We start from the raw sequence: 24,184 nt of genomic DNA, 5'->3' as shown, positions 1-24,184 counted from the left end.
AGACACTGTGTGAATCTGGCTGCATATGGCTCCCCAAAGGCCTTCCCTCTTTCGTACCATCTGGCTCAAACCTTTGATAAAGTTCTTGTGGCAAGCTGCTCATTTCCCATACGTCTCGTAAAGATGAGTCAAAAGCTTAAATCCTATAATCCTATTTGGTAATTAAAATAGTAGAAATGGAAGGGACCTCAAATGTAATCTAACCCATCCTTCTTGCTGATGCAGGAAACCTACTCTGACATCATCCCTGGTTGCTGGGCATCCTGCCTCTGTCTAAAATCTTCTAGTGAAGGCAAGGCCACTGTCAACCATATGGCCAAAATCTCCTTTCTTGTCACTTGAACCTTGTTGCTTCGTAAAGTAGGACCCAAATCAGCTGAGGACAAATTCACTCCATCTGGAGAAGATGGAGGAGAGGCGGCTGAGAGTCCTTCGGCTATTAAAACACGGCTGTTGTGTAGAAATTGCTCCATCTACTACATAGCCATCTTTAAAAACCTGAAGGGTTACCACCTGCCCTGTCTCTTCTCCAGGTTCAGCATACTTTCCAACTCCTTACACCTTTTCTCCTTGTAGGACTTAGTTCCTAGGTTTCTAACTATCTTTGACACACCCCTCTGGATGCATTCCAGTTCACGGATCTCTTTCTTAGACAGCAGTGCCCACCTACGTATTGGCGACTTCATCTATACATCCGTAAATTGAAAAGAGAAACAGTAATGGATAAATGCATTGTAATCCAGCTACTGAGATCATAAAAGTTCTAGACAAATTCATGGGGGATCCATGGCTGTTATCATCAATGAGGCATCTTTTTGGCAAGGAGATGGTTGCCTTGTTTTAGATAGCTTGGGGAAAACCTTTTCCTAAAAACTCTTCCCATAATCTATATTGTTTAATGAAAGTGTTTTGTTTTTTTAAGGGATAGTCAAGGAGAACTAGCAGCCTCAGAAAGCAAGCAAAATGTTTTGGACAAGTTGGGAGAGATTATTTCCCCTTTATGTAACCCTTTCTTCATTCCTCCCCCCCCCAGCATGCAAATCTCTTAAGATGTTGTTATAATGACAGTGTAGTTGTATTTAACTGAGTTGATGGGATGGAGGGTTTAATGGAGTGACTCCCCAAGTGTGTTTGAACAATCAAAAGCCGGCATGAATGGGATTTTTGTTTATGTGGCATTACGGCAATGCAAGGGAAACCCACACCAAATTGTGATTTGGGATAATAAACAAGGTTCAGGAACAGCAGCAATTCTCTTGTATATCTCAAGCTGGCAGAAAGCAAACAAGCCTTGTTGTGATATCCTGATCTGGGGTGTAGCAAAGAAAGTTACTATTCCCTCCTCTTCTGCAACTAAAACAGAGTCAATAGCCGCCAAGACTATCCATCATAAAGCTTTTGTGAGCACCATCAGTAACTTTAAAGCAAAAGATAGCTGCTTGCCAAGGAGACTTACCCTTTATTGTGTTGCTCTTTAGAAGAAGCAAAACAACGGAAGGAATTATTTGGGGAAGGTGAACTTGTGTTGACACCATTTCCAGCCCCATGTCTTGATCACAAATATTGCCCACTTCATAGACATTAGGAGGAACTTCATTTAGCCAAAGCCAATCACTTTTAAGTCCCATCACTTTCAGTGGGAGAGCAGTTCTTTAATGAAACTTAAAACGGGAATGGACCACGCCCAGATGTTATTGACAATTATTCTTTATTGACTGACTTGCCACTGGAATATCTTTGGATTTGTTTGCTATGGTAGTCAGTGGAAGTAAGAGTTTTGGTTCATCAGTTAATTAAAAATAAGTGTGTTCATTGTTTAAAGATATCTGTAAAAATAACCTTGCCAACAGGGTAATCTTACAGGCATGGTTCTCATGGAACACAAAGCCATGGTTTGTTTAACAAATCATGAGCTAACCACAATTCCCATGGACAGCCAAATAAGCCACGGCTTGTTTTGCAAAGGCTTGCCCCCCCCCCCCATGCTCTTATGTACTATATGCCTCTGTAGCTTACGGATTGTCTGTGATGAGGGTTGGGAGTCATGGTTATGAAAGGTTGCTGCATTTGCATAAACCACAGTTAAAACAAACAAGATTTGTAAGCCAACAGCCCACTATGGCTTCAGGTCATGATTTCATAGAATCATAGAATCATAGAATCATAGAGTTGGAAGAGACCACAAGGGCCATCCAGTCCAACCCCCTGCCAAGCAGGAAACACCATCAAAGCATTCCTGACAGATGGCTGTCAAGCCTCTGCTTAAAGACCTCCAAAGAAGGAGACTCCACCACACTCCTTGGCAGCAAATTCCACTGCCGAACAGCTATTACTGTCAGGAAGTTCTTCCTAATGTTTAGGTGGAATTTTCTTTCTTGTAGTTTGAATCCATTGCTCTGTGTCCGCTTCTCTGGAGCAGCAGAAAACAACCTTTCTCCCTCCTCCATATGACATCCTTTTATATATTTGAACATGGTTATCATATCACCCCTTAACCTTCTCTTCTCCAGGCTAAACATACCCAGCTCCCTAAGCCGTTCCTCATAAGGCATTGTTTCCAGGCCTTTGACCATTTTGGTTGCCCTCTTCTGGACACGTTCCAGCTTGTCAGTATCCTTCTTGAACTGTGGTGCCCAGAACTGGACACAGTACTTCAGGTGAGGTCTGACCAGAGCAGAATACAGTGGTACTATTACTTCCCTTGATCTAGATGCTATACTCCTATTGATGCAGCCCAGAATTGCATTGGCTTTTTTAGCTGCTGCATCACACTGCTGACTCATGTCAAGTTTGTGGTCTACCAAGACTCCTAGATCCTTTTCACATGTACTGCTCTCAAGCCAGGTGTCTCCCATCCTGTATTTGTGCCTTTCATTTTTTTTTGCCCAAGTGTAGTACTTTACATTTCTCCTTGTTAAAATTCATCTTGTTTGCTTTGGCCCAGTTGTCTAATCTGTTAAGGTCATTCTGAAGTGTGATCCTGTCCTCTGGGGTGTTAGCCACCCCTCCCAATTTGGTGTCATCTGCAAACTTGCTCAGGATGCCCTCAAGCCCATCATCCAAGTCATTGATAAAGATGTTGAACAAGACTGGGCCCAAGACAGAACCCTGTGGCACCCCACTAGTCACTACTCTCCAGGATGAGGAGGAGCCATTGATGAGCACCCTTTGGGTTTGGTCAGTAAGCCAGTTACAAATCCACTGAATGGTAGCATTGTCTAGCCCACATTTTACCAGCTTCTTTACAAGAATATCATGGGGCACCTTGTCAAAGGCCTTGCTGAAATCAAGATAGGCTACATCCACAGCGTTCCCTTCATCTACCAGGCTTGTAATTCTGTCAAAAAATGAGATCAGATTAGTCTGACATGACTTATTTTTCAGGAACCCATGCTGACTTTTAGTGATCACAGAGTTTCTTTCTAGGTGCTCACAGACTGTTTGCTTAATGATCTGCTCTAGAATCTTTCCTGGTATTGATGTCAGGCTGACTGGGCGGTAATTGTTTGGGTCCTCTCTTTTCCCCTTTTTGAAAATAGGGACAACATTTGCCCTCCTCCAGTCTGCTGGAACTTCACCTGTTCTCCAGGAATTTTCAAAGATTATTGCCAGTGGTTCTGAAATCACCTCTGCCAGTTCTTTTAATACTCTTGGATGTAGTTCATCTGGCCCTGGAGACTTGAATACATCTAAACTAGCCAAGTATTCTTGTACTACCTCCTTACTTATTCTGGGCTGTGTTTCCTCTGCTGAATCATCTGCTCCATATTCTTCAGGTCGGGCATTGTTTTCTTTCTTGGAGAAGACTGAGGCAAAGAAGGCATTGAGGAGTTCTGCCCTTTCTCTGTCCCCTGATTGCGTTTCACCATCTTCTCCTCTGAGTGACCCCACTGTTTCCTTGTTTTTCCTTTTGCTACGGACATACCCATAAAAGCCCTTTTTGTTGCTTTTAACCTCTCTGGCGGATTTGTTGGCAGCATGTGAACCATAGTTAAGACTGGATAGGGTTCAGATCATCAAACAAACCACAGTTTAGTGCTGTGTATAAAACAGGTCATTGTTATCCAGGGAATGCTGCTGTCATAGTTTTATTGCCACATTCAGTCTCTATATCTATATCTATATATCTATACCTATACCTATATCTATATCAGTGTTTCTCAACCAGTGTGCCTCCAGATGTTTTGCGACTACAACTCCCACCATCCCTAGCTAGCAAGACCAGTGGTCAGGAATGATGGGAGTTGTAGTCCCAAAACATCTGGAGGCACACTGGTTGAGAAACACTGATCTATATCATCTATATCAGGGATGTCCAACAGGTCGATTGCAACCTACTGGTAGATCCCTGCGATGTTTTGGTAGATCACAGTCAATCTCTGGCTCCCTTTCCTCTGCGCCGGTAAATCTGGCTCCTGCCCGCCCCCTTGTCCTGGCCTACATTGTTGTTTGAACTCAGGAAGGGAAGACGGGGCTCTCTCTGTGTGGCTGTTTTCATTCATAGTGATGTTTTTGTGAGTGACTTAACCCCAACTTCCCTTGCCTTAACCCCAAAACGGAAGTCCCCTCCCCCCAAAAGCCTGCACCTTAACCCCCCATTTCCTCCCCCGCAGAAAAGCTGAACAACTTTGAGCTGAACCCCTTAAAACAGGGGTAGATCATTGCCAGATTTTAATTCTGAAAGTTGATCGCAGTCTCTTGGGAGTTGGCCACCCCTGATCTATATCTATATCTATACCTATATATGCGAACTATTAGGCTTATCTAATTTGTAACTCATTCAAATGAATGCCATACAGCTTTGTTATCAAACAAAGGTGGGGTTTCCAAGCAGGTAGCAAACCCCAGTATATGGCTGGGCAATTGCATTCAGCTTGGATGGGTCATAGGTTAAGAATGTAAGCAGAACCCTGCTGGATATATTGTCCAGTGTTCAGTTTCCCACAATGATCGACCATATGCCCTTTGGGGGATGTGGGCAATTTATTCTCCACCAGTCTAAACTGATGTATCAGCGACTCTGTATCTCCATATTTTAAGTAGCATTAACAACTCAATATATATAGAAGGTTGCTAATATAGCTTTTCCTGTTCTTCCTTCCTTCTCCAGATCTTACAAAGCCACCATTAGCACCAAAACCAAAGATTCTCAGTCATCTCGCTTCCATAGCTGCTTCCAAATTTCCTCCGTCGCTATCAAGGTCTGGCACACTTAACAATTCAAACTCTATGTCTAGGGGTCCAAAACCACCCATTGCTCCCAAGCCAAAAATCTCTGCTGACAACGATCCATCGATTCTACAGCGATCCCGTGTTCAGGCCAACAATACCTTGAACAAATGTACCAATGGAAAACTGGAGGGAGAGCTTTATGAAGGAAATCAGTGCAACAACACAGAGTTCTTAGGATCAAAAGCTGATGATGAATATATAGTGATTCCTGAAGATGAATTGATTGATAAAGTTTATGACTTTGAACATGAGCAGGAATCAGCAGAGAACGAGATCTTGCACACTCCTGAGGAAGCAGATGAAGAAGAGGATGGCTGTACCCACAGCAGTGACATCGGTGACCTTGAAATAAATTTATTGGAGAACGATGAAACTGAACCACCCGAAACTCAAGCTCTTTGCAACGCTGAAGCCCTTGAAAAGGAGGGTGCTTCTGAGGGTGGATATGACAAGGTGGATTGTGAAACTGATGCCAACAAGAAGATGAACTGTGCAGATGAGTCTGATGAAGCACGGCAAGAACTGCATCTGCTAAAGGATAATAATGAGTATAATATGGACAATAAGATTTTGAATGGAGATGAGGCTTTGAATGATGTCATATGTGAAGATATTATTTTACAGTATTTAGAGGCGCCAACATCATCTTCAGAGGATCAGTCACCAATTTGTGAGGCTCCCGGAGAGGAAGGTCTATCTCAGATTTTAGAAGAGGAGCAGTCTAATGCTGATGCAGAAATGGGCCCAATGGATGATGATGTGGATGAATCAGCCTCAAATATAGAAACAGAGTTTGCAGAGGGTGCTTGTGCAAGCCTAAGCGATCCCCTTGCTAATGATTCTGAAGACGTAGATACTGGATTAGAACTACATGAAGCTGGTCCTGATCCTGAAGAGACTTTGGGGGAGGCCACAAATGAAGCCGGTGCTGAAAAGGAGGAGGAACTAGACCCAGAGGCTGGATGTGAAACAAGCGTAGAACAGGAAGAAAATACAGATGATGGCTACCAAACCACTGAGATGAAGAGCGAGGGGAAAACATCAGAGGCAGCATGTGATACAAGGGAAGACTCCAAAGAACAAAATGATGAAGTGGTAGACATAGAGACCATGGACGACAGCTGCCAGATCATTCCCTTTGAAAAAGAGTGCAGTGAGGATGCTCCTGACTCTTCTGAAGAAGATTTGCCATTAGAAGGGACTGAAATGAACAGTGATAACCAGCCCTTCAGCCTTCAAGAAGTTAATGAGCTCGAATCTGACTCGCAGCTGGCAGAAAGATCCAAGTCAGATGTTCTACCTGGAGATCACAGCATAAGTGAGTGTGCTTTGGAAGATACACAGTCAGGCAACCAAATGCTTGTGGTGGATCACAGCAATGTTGAAGATACTGCCCCAAGTACACCTGATGAAGGTACAGCTGAAGGTACTTGGCACTCCACAAGGGAACTGGACGTTTGCCACCCCGGAAAAACGGAAATAGACTCAGGCAGTGAATATGTGATTGATGGAACTTCAGCCGTCCCTGAAGTGGTGGTTGTTCCTGATAATGATGGAGAAATCAGCAGTGACTCCCTAGATGACCCATACGTACTGGGAGACAGCTTGCCTTCAGCAAATGAAATCCTCTGTGCTGGAAAAGAAATGGGGGAGGCTGGTGTCCAAGATAGTTCATGTGATTTCAGAGAGGGAGGGGGAATGGACAGCGAAAACCACTTGCTCTCCATTGATCGGAAAAGCATTGTTACTAGAACAAGGTCCCTCTCTGGGAAAGTGCCTGGGTATGTGCCAGAGACAGTTCCAGAAGAAACAGGCCCAGACACTGAACTGCAGTCCTCAGCCACTGCTTCCACCATGTCTGAAGATGTAAGCCATAGCTTCTCTCTTTCAGAAGGAAAGCCCATGGATATGAATAGAGCCCTACCTGCAAAGCCAAGGCGCTTTGTTTTATACCCTCGATCTTTTTCAGTAGAAGGCAGAGATATCCCCGTCTCTGTATATAGAGAAAGTGATACCTCCATGTTGGATTACAATAGAATAAACAGGACAGAAGACCTCACTTTGCCTTGCGTCATTGGTTCCTCGGGTAGTTTTTCCCAGAGGAATCACCTTCCATCCAGTGGGGTCTCCACCCCTTCCTCAGTTGTGGATATTCCACCTCCCTTTGAACTAGCCTGTATCACCAAGAAGCCAATAACGAAAAGTTCGCCTTCACTTTTAATTGAGAATGACTCTCCCGATAAGTACTGCAAGAAAAAGAAGTCCTCTTTCAAGAAGTTCCTCACCTTAAAGTTCAAGAAGAAGACGGAAAATAAAGTCCATGTGGATGTTCATGTTTCTTCTTCAAGGTCCTCCTCGGAGTCTAGTTATCATGGGCCTTCCAGACTCATGGAACTCGACAGGAGGAGTTTGAGCAGCTCCCCTCAGCTAATATCACGGACCGGCAAGCTGAGGGCATCTGAGTCTCCAACTGTTCTCTTCTACAAGGACGGCAAAAGAAAAGGGACACCCAAAACCTTTAGTAGGAGTGTCTCACGGGTGGAGTCTTTTGAGGATCGCTCCAGACCTCCTTTCATGCCCCTTCCTTTAACTAAGCCCAGGTCTATTTCATTTCCTAATGCTGATACGTCTGACTATGAGAACATCCCAGCTATGAACTCTGATTATGAAAACATACAAATACCCCCACGAAGGCCAACCAGGGCTGGGACCTTTACTGAATTTTTTGAAGATCCTAGCAGGGCGTTATCTGCCGCAAACGAGAATGATGGCTATGTGGATATGAGCAGTTTTACAGCCTTTGAGAACAACAAGCAGCAACCTACCAGCCAGGAAACTGAAAGGTATTGTAACACATATTTATGTAAAGCCTGCTAGCCTTGACCGGAGAAGCTAGGCTTCCTGTGTATTGGGAGTTGTAGGCTTATTCTCAACTTTGCTGGGCTTATCTCCCTTTTTCAGGAAATGCTCTCTATAGAGAGTGGGAAGAATACAGTATTTTTAAAAGGCACAGTATATATATTTAAAAGCGAGTCACTAGAAAGTTTCAATGTCCTCTAATCTAAATGCTTGGTTCGTTGATCCCCATATATGGAAGCACTGGGAAAACCAAAGCTTAGTGTTATAAGAGTTTTTTAAAGGTCTTATATATATATAAAATAGATGTTCATAAATGTACCAACTAAACACATACTAATATGTAAACCAGATGTCTGAAACCCACAGGAAAGTCCTGAAACCATTTTCTCTCTCCCAATGCTTGTTTCATTTAGACGTCATTTCAGTGGGGCTTGTGGCTCATCCATTACCTGCCTCCTTAGCTCCCACACTGCATTCTGTTTAGGGATGCTTTTAATGTTTAATCGATTATTATATTTTATTTTTCTGTTGGAAGCCGCCCAGAGTGGCTGGGGAAACCCAGCCAGATGGACGGGGTATAAATAATAAATTATTATTATTATTATTATTATTATTATTATTATTATTAATTATGATTCTACATTACCTGCTTTTATGCCACTCATCATTCTTGTCTGCTCCTCTTAAGGGTCAGTTTTGGTTCCCAAAAGTTAAAGGATTAATCTGTAGACTTTCCTCAAACTCAGCCATTACAAACTATGTGAAGTTCGCTATTTTTACTAAAGTCTGTCATTGATCGATGTTGTGGATGTGAGATTTGAGACATCAGTGAGGCTTTTTTCTTTCTGATCATTTGGAGAGGGGGGGGACCCCCTATCTTGATCTAACCTTTAATTTCACTAGTTTCATCTTATCAAAGCAAAGATTTCTTTTGCTTTGACATTCCATCTTAACAACCCCTCACAGGTTTATAACTCAACTTGAAAGCAAATCTGTCCCCATACCAGTCAAGGCAGAAAAAGAAGAAAGGACAACTATGTGGGAAAGAAACATCTATTTCCTTAGCTATTATGGGCTATCCAAACTCCTCATTATATTTGGTGGCAGTCAAGTCAACCAGTCAGTGACACATGCACACACATTTCTATTAGAAAATGAATGGGATTTTCACTTTATTTACCATTTGTTGTACATTGCCCATAATATTGGGTCACTGCTTCACTTAGCAGCTGAACTATGCAGAGCTAAACTCAAATGCTTAAATACTCTGACATAATAAAGCTAGGATGGGCAACAGGTGATCCTTGTGGTCAGTGCTTTCTTTCTAGAAAAATAGGTGCTGGCACTCACCATGAAGTTGTTACAGCAAATGCCACATTTTTTAGCAACAACAAAAAGAGGCCCCGGTACTGCATACCCTTGAGTGCCCCCTGAGAAAAAAGCACTGCTTGATGTGTTGTTGGACTCCAACTCCCATCAACCCCCGCCAGCATGGTAAATATTTAGGGATGATGGGAGTTGTAGTCCAGCAGCATCAGGAGGGCCAGTTTCCACATCCATGTAACATCAATAATAATAATAATAATAATAATAATAATAATTTATTTATACCCCGCCCATCTGGCCGGGTCCCCCCACCACTCTGGGCGGCTTCCAACACACATTTAAATACATTAAAATATCACAGATTAAAAACTTCCCTAAAGAGGGCTGACATGACAACTGCTATTATTATTATTATTATTATTATTATTATTATTATTATTAAAAAAGACATAACAGATTAAACCAGTGTTTTTTTCTGGGAGGATCCAGTAATAATAATAATAATAATAATAATAATAATAATAATAATAATAATAATAATTTATTATTTATACCACGCCCATCTGGCTGGGTTTCCCCAGCCACTCTGGGCGGCTTCCAACAGAAATATTAAAATACACTAATTTCTTAAAGATTAAAAGCTTCCCTAAACAGGGGTGCCTTCAGGTGTCCTCTAAAAGTCTGGTAGTTGTTTTTCTTTTTGACATCTGGTGGGAGGGCGTTCCACAGGGCGGGTGCTACTACCGAGAAGGCCCTCTGCCTGGTTCCCTGTAGCTTTGCTTCTCGCAGTGAGGGAACAGCCAGAAGGATCCTATATCCTTTTAAATGTGTTTGTGGAAAGGGGGTTATTGCTTTGTTTTTATTATGCATTTTGTGTGTTTTTTCTTGTATTTTTATGCTGTGAACTGCTCTCAGATTTTCAGATGAAGGGTATCCCAGGGGACCACCAGGGGTCAGCAGGGAGCCCAGTGGGACAGTGCAAGGGCTCCGAGATGCTGCTGCTTCAGAGCCATAGCTGCCAAGTTATCCCTTATTTTAAGGGATTTTCCCTTATGCTGAATAGGCTTCCTCGCGAGAAAAGGGAAAACTTGGCAGCTATGTTCAGAGCATCGCCCCGAAGGTGGCGCTGAGGCTCTCACAGCGGAGGAGAGCTCAGGGGATGTTGATGGCTCACAGGAGCAGTGGGGAAGGTCAGAAGCGTTGCACCTGAGCGCTGTGGAGCGGGAAGTGTCAGAGACCAGAGAACCTGCTCAACAGTTTAGCAGTTCGGGGGGGGCGGGGAGGCAACGTCTCCGCCCCTTCATCCCAGGAGCGCAGGGGGTACAAACGTCGGGAGCAAAAGTGGAAACTGAGGGCTCCCAGGTTCCTTTGTTGGTACCAGTCTAGACGCACACCACTTACAGATTCAGATTCAGATTCGGACTAGACAGTCATGGACTTTTTAGCTCTGTCATGTACGAATGTATATAATAAAACTCTGTAAAAAAACCAGCTACGGAGTTTGAAGCCCCGTACTCGTGAGAAGCAAACAAGCGCCCTTACAGGGCAGTATACAAATTCAATAAATTAATAAGTAGTAATAGAATATATTGTGCACATATAGTTTATCCTTGGATATGGGTGGAAACTGTCTTGCCCTCAAGAGTTAAATTCAAATCCTGAATTTTTTTTTCATAGATTTTAACATGTTTTTCTGAGGGCTTTAAGAACAATCTTAAGAATCATACTAGTTAGATTCACTTGTCAATGGATGCATCATTCTGTTTTGTCATTATTATCAGCCTGGTAGACTTGGTTGGGCAGCAGTATATGGTCACAGAAATGCATTCATAGCTGAACACAGACACATGGCTTTATACTGTAGGTGTTTATCTCTGATAGTCTCAGTTTTGTTCTTGTTGTTGTCAAGTGAAGTGCAATTTCAGAGCGTTCCTTACAGATAAAAGTTAAAAATATTGAACAAAGCAAATGGCTGTGACACATTTATGAACTTCCTATGGAAGCACAGGGCTGCTAAGGGGAAGCCAATCGAAACTGGTTCAGGAAGTTTCAGCACAGTATTCAAGGCTGCTGCTATGTATGCCAGCACTGGTACTCTGGGAAAAACTGACAACTGCTATTATAATAATTAAAAAAGACATAACAGATTAAACCAGTGCTTTTTTCTGGGAGGATAAAACATACCTCTAAACATTTTGTGAATCTAAGTTTGGCCTCATTGAGGGGCAATATTTCAATATGAGTAGGAAAATAAGAGTACCCCTAAACATATTTTTTAGGGGGGAAAAGCACTAGGTGAAACCACCCATTTTGTAAAAGGAAGACAGGAGACAATTATTTTCTCTATGGTTCTGGAAAACCCTGCTTCAATTAAAGCATTGTGGGTTGGGTCCAGACTTAGTCATGCTTAGAGTTGTTGTTGTTGTTGTTGTTGTTGTTGTTGTTGTTGTTGTTGTTGTTGTTGTTGTTGTTGTTTAGTCATTTAGTCGTGTCCGACTCTTCGTGACCCCATGGACCATAGCACGCCAGGCACTCCTGTCTTCCACTGCCTCCCACAGTTTGGTCAAACTCATGTTGGTAGCTTCAAAAACACAGTCCAACCATCTCGTCCTCTGTCGTCCCCTTCTCCTTGTGCCCTCAATCTTTCCCAACATCAGGGTCTTTTCCAGGGAGTCTTCTCTTCTCATGAGGTGGCCAAAGTATTGGAGCCTCAGCTTCAGGATCTGTCCTTCCAGTGAGCACTCAGGGCTGATTTCCTTCAGAATGGATAGGTTTGATCTTCTTGCAGTCCATGGGACTCTCAAGAGTCTCCTCCAGCACCATAATTCAAAAGCATCAATTCTTCAGCGATCAGCCTTCTTTATGGTCCAGCTCTCACTTCCATACATCACTACTGGGAAAACCAGTACTGGGGACGTGCTTTTGGGGTGGATTACATTCGCAACTCGAGGTTCCACCATACAGTACATTGTTTGGGTGTCCAGGACAGTCTCCCCACTAGAGGTTCTTTGGGACTAACATAATACATGATCATGTGGTATCACTCCCATATTTCATCCAGGGTGTGTGTTGAAATGGTGGCCACCAGCCAATGTTCACTTCTCGTAATAAGTGATGGGAAATGTAGGGTTTCAGGGATTCTTAAGATATCAGGATGTGGAATGAAATCATGACTGCAAACATATATTTAATACTTAACATTTGTATCGCGCTTTCAAGTGTTCAAAGCACTTCACTTTGTATAGCACTTTATATTATCGGGTTGCAAACCTTACAATATTTTGTAATGCTGCAGTGTGAAACTGGTGGCCCTCCAGATGTTGCTGGAATACAACTCCCATCATCCCATATTTTCATTCACACTTCCAGACATATCCAGTTTTGTATGCAATTATGCCTAATATTGCAAGAAATTTTGTACGTTGTTTTCACTTCTGCACACACTTTCTTTGATATAATGCATTCACATCAGAAGTTCTCGTGGGATTTTCATCTCTCCTGGAGGGTGAGGCAGTATTATAATTGGGAAATGAAGACTAGGAGAGAGAGGTTTGCCTCAACCAGTGAGTTCATACTAGAGACAAAATTTGAACCGGGAACTTCCTGATTTGCACCTCAGTCTCTTACCTTCCACTGTACTGCACCAGCTCTAATCCTCATTGCAATGGTTTTTTCTGTATTGAGTTTCATGAATAGAATTCAAAAAACACTATCAAATTACAACACCATTTGGATGCCTCGGAAGCCCCCATGTTTGCAGGGGTTTATTACAACTGGCCAGAGAGAAGATTTCGGTTTTTAATTTCTTTTCTTCAGAAAAGAAAGGGGCGATTAAGGCCTTTGCGCGGGTGGGTGTGGTATATCTCGGCTAATATTTTTTAATTAGATTCTATCAAATTGATAGCGAAAGAACTCGGTAATGAAAGCATGCAAGAGATAATCTTTCCTTTCAATTACTGATGTGGGGCTTAGGAACGGAAACATTGTCCCCTGAAGGGCAGTTACCAGCGTTACCCAAAATTTAGCCAACTAGTATTAATAATTAAAATATAATTTGGTAATGCAGCATTAGAAATGCCGTTAAGGTTGTTCTTTCCGTGAAAAGTAGTCAGTCATGTCATGTGGAGAAGGCCTATGGGCCCCACAGTGATGAGTTTTCTGCTGCATGATGTGGCCTAGCAGCATATTGCCTTTCGCCTCTTGTTTTTGGACTGTCATTCTAGACCAGGGGTCCCCAAACTTACCCAGCTTTGGGCCAGATGCCCGCCGTGCCGATTGCATGGTGGGCCGGAGGGTGCGGGAGCGCGCGGCTGTGCATGCGCATGCGCAAACGCTATTTCTGGCATACTCCCGACCTGGAAAGCGCCGGAAATAGCTTGTGCGCATGTGCAGAAGCCTCCTCCGACCCGGAAGTGCACCGGAAATGACACTTGTGCGTGCGCACAAGCTATTTCCGTCGCTTTTCTGGGTCAGACGTCGGCAACCGCACTGCACTGCGCTGCGCCGGTAAGAGCGGGTGGCGGGGGTCCCCGGGGGCTGCATAAAAGAGCCTCAGGGGCCGTATGTGGCCCCCGGGCCGTAGACTGGGGACCCCTGTTCTAGACTTTATATTTTCCTGGTGAAATCCCAACATTATGGGAAGCAGCGTGTTCAGAAAGAAAGACAAATACCTCTGTTGTAATGGTCTTCCCACGACAATTGTAGTAACCTGACTCACTGTCGGGAATTTCAGGAGAGAGGGTCTTCAGGTAGGACTTGCCTCAAATCCAGGGCAGCTGCTGCCAGTTTGGGCAGACAATACTGAGCTAGATGGAGCATTTGTCAGATTTAGTACAAGGTCATTTCCTTTTGTTCCTTGTACAGGCAGCTCTTGGTTCTTTCCAGTGGTGATGGATGAAGGTTTTTGTCCATTGTCTCTGAAAAGTCACACAGTCTTGTATGGATTATAGTCTTTACATGTGGAACCTGAACAAAATGTTGCAATGTAGAATTTTCTTGTTATTTTATCCCCTTGTTTCTCCCTCCTGATTTTCTGCCCTGCCCCTGGCAGTCTGTATTCTGCATTCTGCATCTATTGAGCATGCATCCTGGTACTGTACTGTTTGGGGCCGGGTTCCCACCCATGTATTCCCCCCCCCAGAAAATATTGCTTGTGCTTCTGTAAACCTTGGGGTGCCCCCACCTGCTGATAGTGGTTAGCAATATCTCCCTGTTCTCCATGAATGGTGTTGTTTTGGATACATCAGGAACTCTAACCTCTGAACTGGAGTGACGCCTTTGTTTCAAAACAGAAGACAACACTTTCTGGGAGCTATAGTGCTAGTTAGCACTGAATTCCCAGTAGTCTGGTGCAGGGGGTGAGATGATTCTTCTGTGGGTAAAGGTTTAAGAGTATTGTATAACAGATCAGTATTCTGAGGATAATGAGGCCGTTCCAAATGTTGGGTAGATGAGAGCACTGGGCAGTTTTAACAAGATGAAAACTGCACTGCTTTAACGTTTTCAAATAGCCAATTGTGTTTATGGCTCCTATTATACAGTTGTCAGCACAATCAGAGATGATTGTCAGCTGTCACTAGAAGCTAATTGGTTTCAAAGTAAAAAAAGAAGAAGGTGAAATTCAGGACTTGTAATTATTCTGCAAGGGACTAATTCGCAGCAATGGCAATCATTGCGATCAAAGTTAAACAAACAAACAAACAAACTGAAAGCTGTTGTCTGTATCCCACTTTCTTTCCAAGAAGCTCAGAGTGGCAGACATGGGTCTTACACTCCCCTTTATAACCTCACAACAACCCTGTGAGGTAGGCTTATGCTAAGAAACAGCCACAGGCCCCTGACCATCATGGCTGAGTGAAGACTAGAGCCTCAGTCTCCCAGGTCTCAGTCCAATGCTCTAACCACTGTGCCAGATGTGCTGTCTACGTTTCCGAGCACAATTCAAAGTGTTGGTGCTGACCTTTAAAGCCCTAAATGACCTCAGCCCAGTATACCCGAAGGAGCGTCTCCACCTCCATTGTTCTGCCCAGACACTGAGGTCCAGCACCAAGGGCCTTCTGGCGGTTCACTCGCTGCGAGAAGCCAAGTTACAGGGAACCAGGCAGAGAGCCTTCTCGGTAGTGGCACCCGCCCTGTGGAACGCCCTCCCACCAGATGTCAAGGAAATAAACTATTTTCTGACATTTAGAAGACATCTGAAGGCAGCCCTGTTTAGGGAAGTTTTTAATGTGTGACATTTTAATGTATTTTTAATCTTTGTTGGAAGTTGCCTAGAGTGGTTGGGGAGACCCAGTCAGATGGGCAGGGTACAAATCTTATTATTATTATTATTATTATTATTATTATTATTATTATTATTTGCTTCATAACTCACACAGTGTATAACAAACACACAAAAAGGTGGACTAATTCTAATGTTTGTCCTACTCAGTTGACCCAATGACATTAATGGGCATATCTCATTGGGATTCATTCATTTCAGTGGGTCTGCCCTTTCCCCATCTTTACCACCAGGCTCCTTAACTACCTAGAGGTGTGGTGCAGATGATTCATAAAAACATGGGGCCCAGATTAATACCCTCTTTCTAGGAGCACAAGGGGGTTTCAGCTATGAGTATATTGTATGTGCACTTTTCAAGCTTTCGTGAAAGAGCTTTCTGGTGCATGTCAATCTTGCCTTTCCTTAGGTCTGAGCTTTACTCTCCGCAGCTCAGTACTATCTATTTGTGACTGCAAATCTGTCTTACTATTATCTTGGCATCACTTCTTTTAATTGGTATTTTATTTTGTTGGTTTTTATTGTTGTTTTATTGTCTGTTTATTGTGGTTAGCCACCCCGAGAGCTCAAATGGGCCATGTAGTGGAATGGAAATTGAGTTAATAGAAGCAGAGAATGAATATATTACATTTCCCCTTGACAATGCAGTATCTGATGCATGTTGCTGTAGGATCTCGCCTGCCGTGGCTGTATAGTACTGTTAAGTCCTGGTCTGCATGCTGTGGTTGTTTCCGCACTAGCCCTTTACTTTGAAATTGGCATCCTAAGTTTCTTCACTTTCGGAAAAACCTCATTCATTAAGGGTTTACAGAGCATTCTGATAATGTCGTCCTTCCATTGCATTCAAGTGGTTTTGCGTGCTGTCGTCCTTTGGTTGTTAATATCTGAATTGTGGCAAAAGGAGGGGTAGTTATACTTCATTGCAGCACCAGCCTGTCTAGTGTAGATGAGCAAAACACTACTGAGGTTTTTAAGGGCTCCTGCACGTTTGATTAAACACTTCCTGTTTAACCTCTGTAAAGCCGCTGTTAATTGCCCCACTGTCAGTTACTGTTTCTGGAAAAAGAGGTGACTTTAATTAATAGTTTCCTTACGTCACTTAGGTTCCCCCCCCCCCAACACATACACACACACTGCAATAGAAAAATAGCATTATTTTGCTATAAAAATCACATAAAAAATAAAATAGAAAAGTTCCCACCTGGAAGTCCTAGAGAGGTTAGTCAATAAGTAATTAATAGGCTATTCATCACTAATCCCCTACCTAAGCTTATCAGAAAGCAATAAAACAGGTTGAACCTACAAGAAAAAAAATTGCTGGGAATCTTTGCTGGATGCAACTTACTGTTGAGCAAACATTACTGGAGGGTTTGGGCAGTGGGACAAAAGGCACTCTCGGATAATAGAGTGGTCTTTTATGTGCTATGTGGAACCTTAGGTTTAATTCCACTTCCAGATGGTTTTGGAAAAAATAATGCACCACAAAAGGTCTGTAATGTGGAAGAAACCTGCCTTAAGGGCAGAGATATGCATGACACTGTTGCCAAGAATTGTATCCTTTTTCTCCCCCTCCTGTATCATAATGAGATAATTGTCTGGTGTGTTTTTCTCTCCCCCACTGCACATTGTTGGCTACAACTGATAAGGGTAGGAAATGCGCTAGTTGTTATGGTTGTCAACCCGTGGGGGGAGTGCTCTATGTTACGGAAGAGAGAGAGACAATTTGATGTGTGTATGCCATTTTCAGAACCTTCCCCATGTTGAATATAAGATATAGATTTGCACTAAGAGTGATCATTTGGAGTGTGCTATGTGCTGCAACAGGGCTGTGTCTTATCAGCTTTTTGGCTGTAAAGGAGACTTTTAGGTAGGTGAGGACATTTGGCTTGTGGGGGGGGGGAATAAGTAGGTGCCATGGCAGATGCTTATAAAATAATACATGGTGTACAGAAAGTAGACAGAGAGACACCGTCCCACCCCACCCCAACCCCACCCCAGCACATCATACTAGATAGAATTTGGGCTCATCCAATTAAAGTAGTAGGGGTTTTAGGGCAAATTTATACAAATTTGCTGTTGCAAATTATAGGACTTTAAAAGGGGGTTACACAAATTAATGAAGGAAAAGATTGCGATGGATTTTTAGGGTCAAATGCAGTCTACATCCAAATATCAATGGTTGGGACACAAGAATGGGAGAGTGCTGCTATTGCTTACACATTTTGATTGTGGACTTCCCAGATGTTTCTGGTCAGCCAGTGTGGAAGCAGAAAGCTGGACTAGATGCTTCTTTGGTCGGATCCAGCAGGGTTCCTCTTATAACTAGACCAGAAGGCAGCCTGCCAGGATTGACTAGCAAGGCCAAGTGCCAGCGTGGGAATTGTTGGCTGAATCCCTCCCTTTCAAGCTGATTTCCTGGCTGAGGGCATTTGCTGTCAGCTTGCCACTTGAAACGTCAGACTGGGGCATAAAACACGAGCCAATTTATCCGTGAGTAAGTACAATTTAGGCAGAAAGCTTTCTTGGAGCAAAATACATCGCCCAGTGTTTATCCTGTAAGGGAAGCCTACCTTATACAATCAGGAAATCCAAGACTGAAAGATGAACAATATTCAGGGCAGAACTACACATTGTAGAATCATAGCGTAGGAAGGAATGTTGTCAGGACTTTATTTCAGCCGGAACTCACAGAACTCAGTTCTGGCACCTCTCAGGTGGGCGCCATTGACATTGTAAGAGAACAAGGGAGGTGTTCATGGTGAGTTCCAGTACCTCTTTTTCTAGAAAAATAGCATTGAATGTTGTGCTGGTTAATTTGGTTTGGTTGAATAATGGATACTAGATGTGGTAAAAGAAAAGTATTATTCCCTGAATGCCTAGATCCAGGTTTGGGGTAAGTACTCATTGGTGAGAGGTTTAAAATCCCAGAAGAGATTTAAAATCACAAAACATGCAACAAAGTAAAGCATAGAAATATAGGCTGTTAGACTTTTAAAATATCTCCTTCTAAGTTGCTTCTAAGTTCCTCACTTCCCTTAGCATAGAAAAAGATCACATGTTCGGTACGTTAAAAATGGTTTACTTACAAATGCTTCAAAGGTAGTAGGGCGTGTTGAATTTTTCAACTTTCAGATTCCAAAAATGAGGGGTGCTAAAAGTTGTAACACAACTTATAGTAACAGTAATAATAATTTTATTTTTTATATACCACCCATCTGACTGGGTTGCCCCAGCCACTCTGGGCAGCTCCCAACAAAATATTAAAACCACAACAAAACATCAACTATTAAAAACTTAGCTGTACAGGGCTGTTTTCAGATGTATTCCTTAAGTCATATAGTTATTTATCTGTTTGACATAAGATGGGAGGGCATTCCACAGAACTTTGGAATTCAAAAGATATTTTGGTTAAATTAATATAATTTTGTCTTACTTGGTAGGTAAAATGTGTGTAGAATTGCATAGAAATAATTAAAAATGATTGTCAAGTACTTGCAGTTATATTACCGGTATATATTCTTAGTCTTATGATTTAGCATCACCTGACATTTTCAGAAGGTAAAATTAAAATCTCTTGGTTTTCCAAAAGCAGTTTATGTGCTTCTTGATCAAACATAGATGTACCAAGCTAAACGTTGTCCAATCACAAAAATAATAGCAGATTTGAATTTCTCACGCCCAAAAAACTTATTTTAATTCCCCTCACTGAATAAATTTGCAAAAACTAAGTTTCACACCCTAATACAGTGGTACCTCTACTCATGAATTTAATGCGTTCCAAACGCACATTTGTAAGTAGAAAAAAATTGTAAGTCGAATCCCATAGGAATGCATTAGGAGAAAAAAATTGTAAGTAGAAAAAATCCTATCTAAACCACATCCAAGATGGCGGACGGAGCTCCATTCGTAAGTAGAAACATTCGTAAGTAGAGTTATTCGTAAGTAGAGGTACCACTGTATAGCAAAAAGAAGAGACAGGCAATATAACTTAGATTGGTAAGAGTTTCTAAGTAATTTGCCTAGACCTCCTTGCTGGTAGGGTTCACATGGTGGAAGTGAGAGAATTCCATCACCGTTATTGGTATACTGGCAGTAATAAGACATGTCTGTGTGGACTCCCCTTTACGAGCTAATACCTAAGGTAGCATGATGTGCCAGTAGCAATTAGTTGTGTACGTGATGCTGTTCCTTTATCACAACCAGTGGTATCCAACCAAGACACTGCCATATACAACAGCAACTGTAACTACTAGAGCATATGATTGTTTATTCCTTCCTGGTGCCATTAGCCGCATTGACTGTATACTACTTTGGCTATAATATTTGTCTCTTCTGCTCCTGTCACCAGAGTGCAAAAATTGTTACAGATAGGAAAGGAGTTCATCAGCCTGCAAAACTAGCCCAGTATTGCCTGCAATGAGAAGAATGAGAATATGGCCAGCGTATGTTCACATTAGAAATCACCAACTCCTGTTCTATCCTGCATAGGAATGCATTATCTTCTCTATATGCTGTTTGCCGACTCTTATTGCAAAGATTTATTGGATGAGGCATGGCGCATTACCACTCTGAGGCAGCCCGTGAATCTTCTTTTCCTTCCTACTTAATGATACACAGTGCCTATATCCCATAGCATTAAAAATGCAATTGCTTTTGGGTGTTGTAGTTGCAGTTGTTACAAATCTAATTCAATAGTTTATGGTCTGTTGTTCAATCCGACACAGTTATTTATAGCATACAGTCCACTTTTAATTATCCTGCAAGAACTGTGCTTTGATGGGACCCATGGGGGTTTAATGTAAAGCCCCTTAATATTGGCTTTTCACTGGCACGCAACAATTAATTTTATCTTAATGGACCAATTAGAGTTAATGGATGGGAGAATGTATTTAAGAGGCACGGTCTGCTTTGCCAGGACCCCTCTTAAAGAGCCAATAAAAGGACCCTTTCGCTTGGGTAATTGGTCGGATTAATTAGGGGGTATCTCTTCAAAGGCCTAAAGTAAGCACAAGTAGACCTATCACCACCAAACACCTTTCCATGATCTACAGGCCACAAGCTCAACTTCTGTCAGCTTGGACTGGGTTTGTCACAGGGGCATCCTTTCTCCCTCAACACCCATGGGACATAATCAAAGCAACAGCATATTGCAAGAATAGTTCCTTCTTGCATCTTTGTTTCCTTTGCTCTCTCTAGTGGAGACCATCTACCAACACAGGAAGTATTTAGATCCCATGACTAGGGCTCAGTAGCTTTCTTCAAAGCTTTCACTTTATGCCATGCCATTTCCAGATGCTCCAATTTCCCCTGTTCATCAGGGACAGACCCTACTCAAGGAGTGGTGCCTGTTCCTGCTAAAGCACTCTCCTAAAGGTAAAGGTAAAGGGATCCCTGACCATTAGGTCCAGTCGTGACCGACTCTGGGGTTGCACGCTCATCTCGCATTATTGGCCGAGGGAGCTGGTGTATAGCTTCCAGGTCATGTGGCCAGCATGACAAAACCGCTTCTGGCAAACCAGAGCAGCACATGGAAACGCCGTTTACCTTCCTGCTGTAGCGGTTCCTATTTATCTACTTGCATTTTGACGTGCTTTCGAACTGCTAGGTTGGCAGGAGCTGCTGGGACCAAGCAACGGGAGCTCACCTCATCACAGGGATTCGAACCACCAACCTTCTGATCAGCAAGCCCTAGGCTCAGTGGTTTAACCCACAGCGCCACCTGGGTCCCTCTAAAGCACTCTCCCAGTTTTGTCCTTATTTTGCTTTTGAGGGAATAGTGAAGCCAGTGCTGGACAGGCCATTGCAGAGAAGAGCCTGAAGCAATGTGTCATGAAGGGGATGCTGCAGTGATACTTGGTGCTAGTACAGGTGAATTTCCTCAGCCTCTCTGCCAATGGCTATTCTGCCATTGGACATCGCTTTCAGATACACTGTCCAAAATATTGGTTCTTCACCACGGAGTCAAATAAACGGAGTGACGGGCTCAGAAAATGTGTACTGAGAGATAGCTTCCTATTCTTTGGCACGTTTTGCATTAGTACATGGTAGGTCATTTGATCCGTGCTGTAGGTGGCAGTGCACCATCCCTTGACTTTTATCACATTTCCAAAGTACAAACATTTTCCAACCATGGACATGTAAAACTGTGAGACTGTTTGCCCACCTGGATCAATATTGTCTATTAAGATTGGCTGTGGCTCAAGTAGAGGGTTTTCCTAGCTCTGTACTAATATGCTTTAAAGTTACGGCTGGGAAATCTGTGGCCTTCCAGATGTTGGATTCCAGCTCTTATCATCCCTGACTATTCGTTGGCCATGTTGACTGTGGCTCATGGAAGTTGGAGTCCAACAACACCTTTGAAGGCCACAGGTTCCCCATTCCTGCTTTTAAGTGGAGATTCCAGCGGTTCCACCTGAGCCTTTAAGCCTTTAAGCATGTGCTGTACCACTGGGAAGCGTCCTCTCATGGATTCCGCAAATCAAAAAAGCCAACTTGTTCTCTCCTGTACTTGTTTAGGCCAGTGTGGAAACTTGTTCCTTGTCCTCGTCATGAGGAATTCCATGGAAACAATGGACTAAGAAACCAGCAAGAAATTCAAAATAAAATGTAAAGATCTTTGATTCAAGTTTCATGATTAAGTCGTGTTGCCAAACATAAATAAAGGAAGAGTAATAATTTGGCTTTGAAAATGAAAGAAAGGGGAACTCGAGAAGGGAAATCTAGAAAAATTAAGACCATGCTTACAGTCCTTGTTCTACAATACGCACAGTGTTACCAGTCCATATGAGAGTTTTTTTGTCTTAATTTGTTCACTCCTGGGTTATGAGTTCAGCAATAACTCAGAGTAAGCTTATAGTTGGAAAACTGAATGCTAGAAAAATCTATTTTAAATAAAGACTATATTCAGGCTTTGAGAGTTAATATCACTGGCAGAATTATATCTATTGAATATCAGTTCTCATTCTTAATGTTGCTACTTCTTGATTCTTTGCTGCCTCTTATGGTACCACATGAGTAGTATAGAATTTCATTGTTCTATAAATCTCCTTAAAAGTCAAGCCATTTTTCTACGAAACATGTGAAATCATTATATGTGAAATCCTGCTGAAGAGGAAACAGCAAACCTATTAACAAGGCACACCCTCCACACGCCATGTCACACCAGTGCAAGGCTATTGGCTTCAGTAGGCTAATGCCTTTGTAACTGATCTGTGAATTGCTCTCTTTCATTCTATGTTTTTTTCCTATTATGAATAGTGAGCTCTTGATTGTTGTGTTGGCCCATAACAGCCTGGAAAATCTGGAAATAATCTTAGCAAAACAATTGTCCTTTTTATACTCTCCATCCAATTGGTCTGCAAATTTATATCAACAAGTTGTTCGCCCCCTGCCAGGGAAAATTCCATGTTTTGTTCCACCCAGTATATGAATTGTATTATTCTTTGTGTGGAATTCCCCGTTATGAAGACAGTCGAGGTCACTGAATGGCTGCAAGCTACACTTTAAGAATAAATCCAGTGGGTCAGAAACGAGGAAATAGAGTGTAAAACCAGGTGGGGTTTTTTTAAGGGGGGGGATCCACATCTAAAACTTTTTTTAAAAATGCTTAAATTATTCCTGTACCACTTTCATCACTTCAGATTCCAGGTGCAAAAACCTAACACAGTACAATAAAATACTAACAGTGACAACCATAATAAAAGACAGCAGAATTACAGGGCAGACCGAGGGATTATGCAATGCCTGGGTAAATAAAAACATCTTAACCCAGTACTGAAAAGAGCAAAAAGCAGGTGCCAGCTAGGCAAGTCTCTTTAGGGAGGGTATTTCAAAGCTGGAATGGTGCTGCCACTGAGAAGGCCCCTCTTTGTGATTCTATAACACTATGGAGGGCAGTTGGAGTAGGACTGCAGCAGAAGATCTTGAAGACACAGGCAGGGAAGTATAGGGAGAGACGCTCCTTCAGGTATTCTGAAACAGGCTGGAGAAAGTGAAGAAAGAATACAGATAAGAAAGGTTTTGGTTATATGCAGAGTTTACTGAGAGTACTTCAGCTCTCTCACTGCCAGGAGCGAGCCAGCAGTAAATCACATGGAATAAATGAAGTCAAGTCTTAATTGGCAAAAACAGGATCTGCATACGAGTGTCAGGCCTAATGAGCACAGCAACTCTTCTTTGGTAGGTCTTTCCCCTATGAGGTGGTTGCGGAGACTGAAGGTCTCCACTTTCCCACAGCTGCCTAAGTCCTCTCCTCCCCAGGGCCTTTCCCAAGAAATCTGAGACTGCACCTCCACCCTTTTCATACCACTTCTGGTTCTGGGAGACCAGTGGGGAGGGGAGCCTGTCGTAGCAGGAGGGGGAGGCACCTGTGCTTCTTCACCAGCCTGACTCATTTCTGGCTCTCAACTCTCCTACTTCCATTTCTGCTTCTGGACTTCTCTCTGCCACAGACTCTCCCAACTCACTAAGCCATGCTACCTCTTCAGCTTC

General features: G+C 42.7%; 1 protein-coding gene across 3 annotated transcripts in view; it reads left to right on the top strand.

The window, feature by feature from the left end:
• Positions 1 to 24,184, top strand: part of FGD5 (FYVE, RhoGEF and PH domain containing 5) — a 141,972-nt gene that overhangs the window by 11,688 nt on the left and 106,100 nt on the right. For all 3 annotated transcript variants that reach the window (XM_035106525.2, XM_035106523.2, XM_035106522.2), the window contains exon 2: positions 5,111 to 8,075. In XM_035106525.2, coding sequence (XP_034962416.2) covers positions 5,230 to 8,075 — 2,846 coding nt within the window. In that variant the 5' untranslated portion in view covers positions 5,111 to 5,229. The remainder of the gene's footprint in view (positions 1 to 5,110; positions 8,076 to 24,184) is intronic.

The sequence above is a fragment of the Zootoca vivipara genome, chromosome 2 (genome assembly GCF_963506605.1).
Source record: "Zootoca vivipara chromosome 2, rZooViv1.1, whole genome shotgun sequence".
Classification (NCBI taxonomy): Eukaryota; Metazoa; Chordata; class Lepidosauria; order Squamata; family Lacertidae; genus Zootoca; species Zootoca vivipara.
Note: the sequence above shows the minus strand (reverse complement) of the source record. Positions and strands in the feature narration are given on the sequence as shown.